The sequence below is a fragment of the Sphaerodactylus townsendi genome, linkage group LG01, assembly GCF_021028975.2.
Source record: "Sphaerodactylus townsendi isolate TG3544 linkage group LG01, MPM_Stown_v2.3, whole genome shotgun sequence".
NCBI lineage: Eukaryota > Metazoa > Chordata > Lepidosauria > Squamata > Sphaerodactylidae > Sphaerodactylus > Sphaerodactylus townsendi.
The window spans coordinates 48,001,581-48,012,183 of NC_059425.1; the positions used below are offsets into that span (position 1 = coordinate 48,001,581).

Sequence of the window (10,603 nt, forward strand, 5' to 3'; positions counted from 1 at the left end):
ACGAGTTGGTGCCACTTGTGTCTGAGAGTGATTGGAAACAAATGGACTGGTATAAATGATTTTGTTTCAAAGCAATGTGATAGCTCAAGTTCTTTGTCAGTTGTTCATATGTTAAAAGATGTGTTTGTTTCTCTTTGCAAGATACGGCTGATATATCCTGTAATTACTTCAGGGGCATGGAAATCTGTCAGAATCAATCCAAGTCATTCAGATCTGTGACTGAAGGATGTTTATGTCTGCTTTTGTGGAAAACAATGAAATAAGTAGAACTGTTGGTCACCACTAGTGGTTCCCAACTTTTTTTTCACTTGTGAAGCCCTTGGCAACCCATTTCCTTAAAATTATATCTGCATGTTAGCAAACCCATTACATAATGTTTTGTGTGTACCCTCTGGCATGTACTCTGGGCGTATGCATACCTCAGGCTGGGAACCACTGCTCTACACCAACAGTTTTCAAACCAGGCTTTAGAAAATCTTTGCAATTCCATGATGGCTTCTTTCTCAACAAGACAATTAGTAATGGTGGGCTTGAAAGACAGCTGCAGGGAAGAGCTGGGTCTCCAGCATTTTCTGACCCATGACCTACCTTTCCCCCCAATCTGTTATATGCAACTTGCTTTTAATCTTTTTGATGCCTTTCTGTCTCTTCTTGGGTAGACAAAGGAGGACAGAGCTCCTATACCTTTTGAAGTGTTGTAGGAATTATGGCAGGTGCACCTTTTTTCATCTCTCCATGTCAAGTTGTTCATGTTTCATTTGCTCAACTATGAAAAATCAATGTACTTGTTCACTTTTGGTGGTCTTCCTTGGTCTCTCTACAAAAAATAAATGCTTGATATGAAATGATTCAGTAGATCAGGATATAACACATTTATGAGTCCCCATATACAAAATGAAGACCACTAATAAACATAGTTCATAGAATGTTTAAATTGTTATTATTAGCTTATTTATAGAATTGAGAAAGCAACCTAGAATGTTCTCCAGAATCCTCCACACCACTCAGGATTCCATTCTCTGCCATATATGGATTCCTCAGCAGTCGAACGGATGCAGTAAGGGTGGCAAAATCTTTCTAAACCTCCAATTGATAATAAGGCTAGTATTTAATATGCTTTTTCCAAGGAACTCAGACTGGGGAGGGAATGGTAAGAGAAAGCCAACTATCAATTCAAAGTGAACAGCTACATAAATCTGAATAAAATATTAATCAGATTGACTGGTCATATTTTGCAGTATGAGGAAGATCAGGCCTTGAGTTCAGTCTCTGGCCATGAGTAATTCAAGGTTAACATTTACTTGCAGGGTGGAAACAGGCAGTAGTGGAAAGTTTGTAGCTTCATTGTAGTCTTCATTACAGGGATGCATTGGGGCTTGGAGCCTAATCTTCTTTCTTGCTCATAGTCCCAATTTATAGCCAAGGTCAGGAAGCTCACCAACTCACTTGTAGGGAAGAAGAGTTGGATTTATATCCTCCCCCTTCTCCTTTCCCTTCCCTCCTCACACCCTGTGAGGTAGGTGGGGCTGAGAGAGCTCAGAAGAACTGTGACTAGCCCAAGGTCACCCAGCTGGTGTGTGTTGGAGTGCACAAGATAATCTGGTTCACCAGATAAGCCTCCATAGCTCAAGTGGCAGAGTGGGGAATCAAACCCGAGTTTTCCAGATTAGAAAACACCTGCTCTTAACCACTATGCCACTGCTGCTCCAGGGTTGCCAACCTCCAGATGGTGGCTGGAGATATCCTGCTATTATAACTGATCTATGCATGAAAGAGATCAGTTCCTCGGGTGAAAATAGCCACTTTAGAAGGAGGAGTCTATGGCTTTACACCCTGCTGAGATCCCTTCCCTCCCCAAACTCCACCCTCCTCAGGCTCTACTCCAAAAATATCCAGGCATTTACCAACTTGGAGTTGGCACCCTTAGTAGGGAATCAGCAGCAAATTACAAATGTGAACAAGCCACTGAAGGCTACTGTTTATGCTGGTATGCAGCCTCAGCTAAGGAAATGCTCCAGCTCAGCTTTAGAGCTTTCTGGTAATAAGTAGGCTGTGATAGGTAAAGTTTTCAGGCTGAAAAGGGTGCTGTTGAGGCCTAATCTTGCACTGAGTATTTAGGCTTCCTATTCTCAGCCTAACATTCCTCATAGGATTGTTGTAGGGATTAAATGGAGGAGAGGAGAATGACGTAAGCTCTTTGTGTAGTGTACTCTTTGTGGAGAGAGGTGAAGTATAATTGAAATAAAATTTAGAAATATTGCTGAAGATGGGTGGCAGATAAAAAGCAAGTTAGGTGGTGGGTGGGAAGGATAACAGGCAAAGGCAAAGGCAAGGATATGTGGGTTGCCAGAAGAAGATAAAGAAAAAATAGTATGGGGAAGACTGTACAGGTTAAAATTAGGTACCCCCTCTCAAGACCTTGTGGCCTACCCACAATGCAACTGGACCTGGCTTAGTGGCTGACACTGTACAACTGGGCCATCATTTTCCCAGGTAAAGGGTACTAGGGCAGGGAATGAAAGGCCCCTTCCATACATGCAAAATAATGCAATTTCAAACCACTTTCACAACTGTTTACAAGTGGATTTTGCTATTCCACACAGCTTCAAAGAGCACTGAAAGCAGTTGAAAGTGCATTATTCTGCATGTGTGGAATGAGCCAAAGAGAGCTGAAAACAGGCTGAGAAAAGTATGTTGGCTGATGGGAAGAAAGAAAAGAAGCAAGCTGGAAAAGTAGCCTATGGAGGCTTGCAGGTAAGGGAAACAGGAAGTAGTAAGGAAGGGGAAATGCAGTGCCCCCTTGCAAGTCCTTCCAGCCCCCTCCTTGTAAATATCTAATTTACTTCTCCTCCTCAATTGGATTTTCCTCTAGAGTACTGCTGTTTACACTCGTCGTAATCAAGCAATCTGCCTTAAGGGATCCATTATGATGGACAGGACAGGCTAAGGTCTTTAGTCAGTCAAGCTACATTTTCACATCTTCTGTAATGATACATGAGGATCTTTTTATGGGATTAACATAGTGCATAGAGATTTGTACCAATTTTTCACCCTCCGATTAATTTAATAAATCATCTCCAGAGATTCAACTGAAGTAATCATTAGGGTTGCCAGCCTCTAAATGGGGTTCTGGAGATCTCCCAGAATCACAACTGATCACCAGACTACAGAGATCCGTTCTCCTGGCAAAACTGGCTGCTTTGCAGGGTGGATTATATGGCATTATACCCCACCGAGACCCCTCCTCTCCCCATCCTCCTGAAGCTCCACTACCAAATCTCCAGAAATGTCACAATACGGAGCTGGCAACTGTAATAATAACTGAGATATCAGGGGAGACTCATATGCAAAGCATGTGCTCTGAAGAAGCTAAAAGGAGCAAGAGCCGCAAGCTGAATTTCACCGCGTGCACTGAAAGTCCACAGCACTTCAGCTCTTTGCACTCTTTAAAAATTGTTCCAGTTACCTGTTAGGCTGAATCCTGACTATTGACAGCCAATAGTGTCAATCCAGCTGCCATGTGACTAGAATAACAATGTAATAACAAAATGTGTATGCTAGCAAATGTATGTAAACTTCATTGCATTGTAGAAAGAAGGTCCAGGCCCAGGTGAATATGAAATGAAGCAAAAACTGCCTCAACCTATTCAGTCATGCTTTCTCTCAAAAGCATCACGGCTGCTACCATCCCATACTGTAAGTATAACATGAAATATCACTATGAGCAAATTTAGTGGGTATTCTAGCTTGCTCAAATTGCAGGGCTTGGCTATAGCCTGTGAGAGTCTACATTCTTCAGTAGTATGTCAGGCCTCTGAAGTTTCAACTACCATTAAATAAAGAAGTTTCTTAGCCTGTTACTTGTAAAGATATAAGGAAACGTGTGATGTTAATAATCTACCCAAGTGTTCATTACTGTCATCCAGGACTTTGTCCAATGGAAGGAAAAGAACAATTATAGGTTGTTTCCACATAGTAAGTTTCCTTTTCATAGAGAGCGGGATGTCCCCACAATAAAGGGGAGCATCTGGATGATTTCATGCACATTATGCGCATGGCTTATTTGGCACTTGTGTTTTCCTTCTTTTACTCTGATGAAGATATAAACTTTGTTTTCTTTGGAATAGAGAAGAAACTATAGGGCAGCTGTGGGTGGGAGATCTAGATGGGTGCCCCCACAAAGCACCTTGGAGGAAGAGCCAAGTTCCATCTTCAAAATGTTGGGGCTAAGCTCCATATTCCTATTCCTCCTCTTTCTTTGCTGGCACTGTATTGTGACAGTGCAGCTCAGGGAAGGGAAAGGGGGAAGTTTCTGGGCCACAAGGGAAGGGTACAGGTCCGAGCAAAATTACTGTCATGTCTATGCTTTTGTGCAAGAGCGATGGGGAAAAGGTAAAGGAATGGGAAGGGGTTAGTGTCTGTTGTGAGGGGCTCAGGACCTTGGGACACCATTCCAGTGCATCTCACTGTGGTTGCCATGGCAGGGGAACATTTTCACACCCCATGTAGATGCAATCATAATTGAGAAGCACTAAACACTTACTCACAAATGTTATACAATTACATTTTATTAATATTTTAGTTTATTATTGTACTTTGTTAATTTTAATCCAACCATTCTACTTGAATTTATATGTACTTCTTGTGGATTAATTGAAGTTATTTATTCTGTTGCCCATGCCCTAAATGGCTGACAGTATGAGGATGTAAAAACTTAAATACATTACAAAACCACTAAAATCAGTAATTGAGGACAACCTTGTGGTGGTTCACAGAAAGAGGGAGAAGAGTGCATTGTCGGGAATGGATGGGGGAGGGAGGAAGTACTGGATGAAAATGGTAATAAAAATGTTTATTTCCCCACAGTTAGCAGCCCTTTTGAATTAATAAAATTTATAAGAAGTTCTGAAAGTTATTTGGGTTTTGTCATGTGTCATGCATATTTTACTTTATCTGGTTATCTCGTTTCTTTTAGAAAGTACCTGGTCCAGGAACTTATTGGCCCACAAGGCAGGCTCCAAAACAGCCTAGAACAATTGCCAGCTTGGGTCGGGAGCACAGTATCTTCTTCAGTAATATCAATGATGTTTAGAATAGAGATTGTTGCCAGCATTCTACAGTTTAGGAGAATCGATTCTGATTTCCTGTCTCCCACAGGCTTGGCTCTCATACCTCCCTGCCATTTTGTTTCCTCAGCTTCCTAGTTCTAGCTAATTGCTGGGTCTCTTCTGATATCCTGGATTTTTCATTGTAGTTGTTATTAACTATTGTGCCTTGCATGTATCAGCTACTGTCTTGGCTCAGTTTAGCGAGCAATAGGAAATAATGCTTCTGCTATCACTTGATGGCAGTTGGGTTGGGGTCATGAACCAGTTCAAGTGTACCAGTTGATACAAAGTACCTGAAGTTTCTCCAAAGAGAATTGAGAACAACATTGGTCAGATACGAGACATAGATAGGAAGATGGAAGAAGAAAAAAAGATTGCTAAAAAAAAAAGAGATCAGCTTTCATGTCCAACCCACTTCCTTGACGTGAGGGACAACACATTGCTAATTCCTTTTCCCTATCATATCATTTTTCCATCCTCGATCCAATCCCTTCCAGTCAAAATGTTCTTTGCTGCAGAACAAGTTTTCAAGAGTAGTGCCACAGAAATCAATGGAGGCTCTAGTCTAGAACAAGTGGTGTTAAGATATTAGTGCTGTTCTCTTAGAATTTTAAACCTTTTTTTTAAAGCAAAAACATTTTATAACCATTCAAAGGAATGCATCTTGCAGGCCAGGGATACAGCAGCTGAATGCTGGACATATCTAAGTTTTTTTTTAATTAAAATGGTTGTTACTTAAAATATGAGTTTTTCCCTTTATGGAACTATAAAAATTAAAGACTATTGCTGAAGTTTTATTTACAATGTTATCTTTTTTATTGCTGTTTCACTCTCCCTTGTATAATTTCCATTAAATTAATGTGAAATGCTAAATATATATTTGACTTTCACCTCACTTTTATGGGTGTAGTAATGTTAGACCTGCCTCTGAAGCAGGAGTCCTCAAACTGATTGAAACTGTGGGTGCCACTGGAAGTTTGAGAACGTAGAATGGGCACTACCACAAAATGATTTCCATTGTAGCTCCTATGGGGGGGGGGGGCCCTGCTATTTCTGAATGAGTGTTGCCTACAGACCCAAAGGTGGTATCCTGTGGGGTCTTCTGAAGAACCTCCTGCTCCTTGGAAGTAGAAGAAAATCAGAATTGCTTTAGGAAAGAGATGCTTTGCTGAATAAGCAAATGAAGATCAGGATATGTCCTAAAAGTAACCATGGTGCCCATGCACACCTTGTTGGGAATTGCTGCTCTGAAGTTTCAGACCTGGGTGGAAGGTGATGATATCTTTATGCTCCAAGTCCTACAGGTCATAACCATTTTCCTTGAAATACTGCAAAGAAAGGACAACTGTTTTCAGAACTGGGTAAACATATCATAAGAGATAGTCTATTAAAAACATGGTTCAGATATAGATTAAGTCCTCTAATACAGTGGTGGGATTCAAATAATTTAACAACCAGTTGTTTACAAGCACCATTTTAACAACTGGTTCTGCTGAGGTGGTGTGAACCGGCTGAATCCCACACTGCTCTAATATCAGAATTGACATCTTCAGTTGATTCTTATTGTGATGAGGGCACAAGGAAAAAGATGGACAATATAACAAATGAAACTATGTTGGATGTAGAAAAAAGAATAAAATCTTGGCATACAATAAAAGATTAGGAAAAGGATATTTCATGGCTATTATGTAATCAAATAATTTCAAAATTAAAAAAAACTAATGAAAGAAAGAGCATATTTGAGAAAGAAAACATTTTGAATAGTTAGTTACAGAAGATACAAAACATCTATTAGGAAAAATTTACAAGCTGTTACTTCAATATGATACTGAAACAGAGAATATAAACATAAATCAATGGGGAAATTTACAGACTAAAGAATTAAGTTCATGGAATGTCAGATTACACCAAAAGATATAGCATAAACTAACAAAGATTATAAAGTAAATATTGGAAATGTCAAAATACAGATGCTACATTTCATTATATGTTGTGGACATGTAAGAAGCAAGAAAATATTGCATAGTGATCCATAGTGAGATGCAGAAGATATTCAAAATCAAATCAGTATTAGACCTGAAAGTATGTTAAGGGCAGATCAATTCAGGGGGAAGGGTGTGTGTGAATCTGCTGGTGCAAGGGGCAAATTTACGGTCAGAGGGGCAACTTACCCAGGTGGCTGGGCACTGTGCAGCTTCGTGGCGCCCCACCCAGAAGTTTCCTCCATTACTGGCCTTGCCAGCGCAAAATGTTGACTGGGAGTGTGCTGGGGGCACAACTGACCTTAGTCAGCCTCCAGAGCGTGCTTGGTCCTAGTGTACCAGGCAGCACATAAATGTAGGATAAGAGAAGAAAACTGTAGAATTAGAAACCTACAAATAAATGATTTGTGGGAACGAGTAAGAATATATAATAGATATATGCTGTTACATTATCAAAATGAAGAGTATTTTTTCCCTCTAAACTTATGAATATATCAAACATTTAATAAATATGAATTGTAATGGAAAATTGTAAGATGCCAAGTTTCATGGGTTTTTTTGCTTTTTGCTTGTATGGTTTGTAATTATTTAATTTTAAAAAAAACTAATTAAAAAATAGGCCCTACCTGGAGGTTGGTAACCCTAACCAGGGGTGACTATCCTTAGCGTCTGAGATCTGATGAGATCAGGCTAGCCTGGGCTATCCAGGTTGGCACACAAAAGTTACAGTTTAAATGAAGACATGGACTTCCAGTATTCCTATTCAGCAGGTGATTGTTAGTTTCCTCTGAGCTGGTGCTGGTGCGGGTTCTATCAACACGGCTCACAGAAAGCCATGGCAATGACCCTTTGGCTCACTATAAAGGCATGCCTGTCACTGGGCAAGTGCGGGCTCCAACTGTCTGCAAAAAGAATACAGAAAAATGAAGCAAGCAAAGATGGGGCTCTTGCAGACCAATTTGATTCCAAACCATCTAAGAGACTGGGTTTTAAAAATCTCTGTTAGGTGTCTCATGGTCTGCCTCTAGCATGGGGATTGTTTTATCAACATTCTGGAATATTATTGACTTTTTGGAATATCTGAGCTGTTTCATTCTGCTTTTATGCTGTGGCTTATTATTCTTTGAATACTTTCGCTTGTATTTTAATGGTTTGTTTTAATGGCATTGACCTGTTTTTAGTGGTTTGAATTAATGGCTTTGTTTTGCTTTTTGATTACTCTGTTTTAATATTTTATATTTTACCCTTTTATTTTTGAACCACGAGCAAATCTCTGGTGAGGCAACAAATAAATTTTCTAAATAAAGGGAAAAGGGAACACAAAAAGTGTGCTGTCCTGACTTTCTTGGAGAAAGGGAAGGATAGAAGTCAAATTATGTAAGTATATTGCAGACCATGAAATATGTATGAACCCATTTGTGGTCCTTTCAGTGTATCTTGAGAATGTGGTAAGAAAATATAATTTTATTTCAGTGAGAAAAACAGTGAGAAATATCACACATAGGTAAAGGCAATAGTAGTCCTTTGTGCACTAAGTTGTTATTGACCCATGGGGTGACTCACATCACAATTTTTACTAGGCAGGGTGGTTCGCCATTGCCTTCCCCCAGCGTCTGCACTTTAACCAAACAAGCTGGGTACTCAAATATTATTTTCTAAATACTAAAAAGAAAAAAGTACATAAAATGGAGGAGAGGCTTAGAACAATTTGCATATTAAACCAGCAAATACAAACTATTTACATCAGCCACTGTCCATCAATGGCTGAGAACCAACGATCTAAACAATCTCTAATACTGCTGTGCATGATTATGAATCTTTATAATATCTAAGAAGGCCCAACCTTTGTTCTTTTTTAATGGTTTTTGCCTTCAAGATATAGATAATATAAAATGTAACTGAAAGAACAGGAAGTCTGTTATTAATGAGCTGTACTCTTGATATCCTTTTACACACACTTATAATTTTCATTGTAATAAATTGCTCTCAGAATCCACTTGTGTCCAACTTTTTCCCATTAATTGAGAACTTCAGTCAGCAAAGAAATCCAGTAGGAAGCAGATAACTAACTGGTCAATGAACTCAAAATCTCTCAGGATACTTGTTCATTATCCAAGGGGATTGTAAGAATAGTCCTTTGAAATAAAGGTGCAGTAATTTATTGCTCCTTATAACTATTTTATAGCCAGTCTACTTAATCTCAACTGTGTCCGGAAGTGCTGTTACATTTCATTAACTTGAAAGCAGGCATCAAAGTTCAGCAAATCACTGCTGATTGAGAACATCAGCACTTCTGCAGTGTTAATGTCAAGTGATAACACATGCATGCCAGGCTGGGGTTGGGTAAGTTGCTTATTGACCTAAGAAACTGCTAGTGGCCCTTTAGTAACATGACAGAATTTTTACTGCAAGGTTATGGAGTTTCAATTAGAGCAGGAGCAGAGGCTATCCAATAGCAGTAGTACAAAACCTCATGACATTAAATAAAATACTATACATTATACTGGTGATCTGATCCTCCTACCATTTTTGCTGCTTTGCAGATGAAGTCTCAATTTGGGAGTGTGCCCACTGGATGAGGTGCAAAGTACCCATGTTTTTTCTTATCCAGTAACGAGAGCATAGGGTGGAAGTGGCTTTGATTGGTGTAATCATGTGAGGATGAAAGAATTAACCTCATACTCCCCCTCACGCTATAGCCCAGTTTGCTCAGTGTTTCTGAGGGAAAATAATGTGTACAGAAGAAAGATGGGAATGGTTGCAGTGACTCTACCACTCTATGTGCAGTCACTGGAACACAAGCAACTTTCCCTTCTCACTAGACACAGTGTGAAACAGACTTCTCTCTGTGATACACCTCTGAAGATGCCAGCCACAGATGCAGGCAAAACGTTAGGAACAAGATCTACCAGACCATGGCCACACAGCTCAGAAAACCCACAACAAGAAGCATGGTGTCTTCATATGTACACATTTTACATGTGTACACTTCATACCTGTGATCAACAACATTAACAAATGCAACATTTCCCATTGTGGGGACAACGCCTCCATTTCCAATCATAGGGACAATCTGTACATGTATGGGTACCGTGTTCATATTCTGACAACTGTAAGTAGGCTGGGGATGTGACCAGCTTGCTTATTCTTACTCTCCCTTGATACATATTATTTTTTATAATTTTTTAAAATTTTTCCACAGAACCTTACAAAAGTAAAAAGAATGATTTGAAAAATAGAAAACAATCAAAAAGAAAACTTAACCAAAAAGAAAAGGGAAAAAGTACACAGAAAATATGAAAATGAAAAGCTGAGAAGACATATTTGTTTGTTTGTTATTTGTTCCTTTTATACCCTGCCCTACACCAAAGTCCCAGGGTGGCTTACATAATGGGGTTAAAAGCCCTGTTAAAACATAAAACATCAAAAACCACCATAAGAACATCCTTTAAAATATCCCAAGCCATTTAGGGCTTTAAATATGATTGCCAATACCTTGAATTGGGCCCAATA

The 10,603-nt window shown here is 39.4% G+C and overlaps 1 protein-coding gene across 1 annotated transcript in view; it reads left to right on the forward strand.

The window, feature by feature from the left end:
• Positions 1 to 5,092, forward strand: part of STPG4 (sperm-tail PG-rich repeat containing 4) — a 44,522-nt gene extending 39,430 nt beyond the window's left edge. The window contains exons 6-7 of the mRNA XM_048504810.1: positions 3,592 to 3,696; positions 4,976 to 5,092. Coding sequence (XP_048360767.1) covers positions 3,592 to 3,696; positions 4,976 to 5,092 — 222 coding nt within the window. The remainder of the gene's footprint in view (positions 1 to 3,591; positions 3,697 to 4,975) is intronic.
• Positions 5,093 to 10,603: the final 5,511 nt, after the last annotated feature.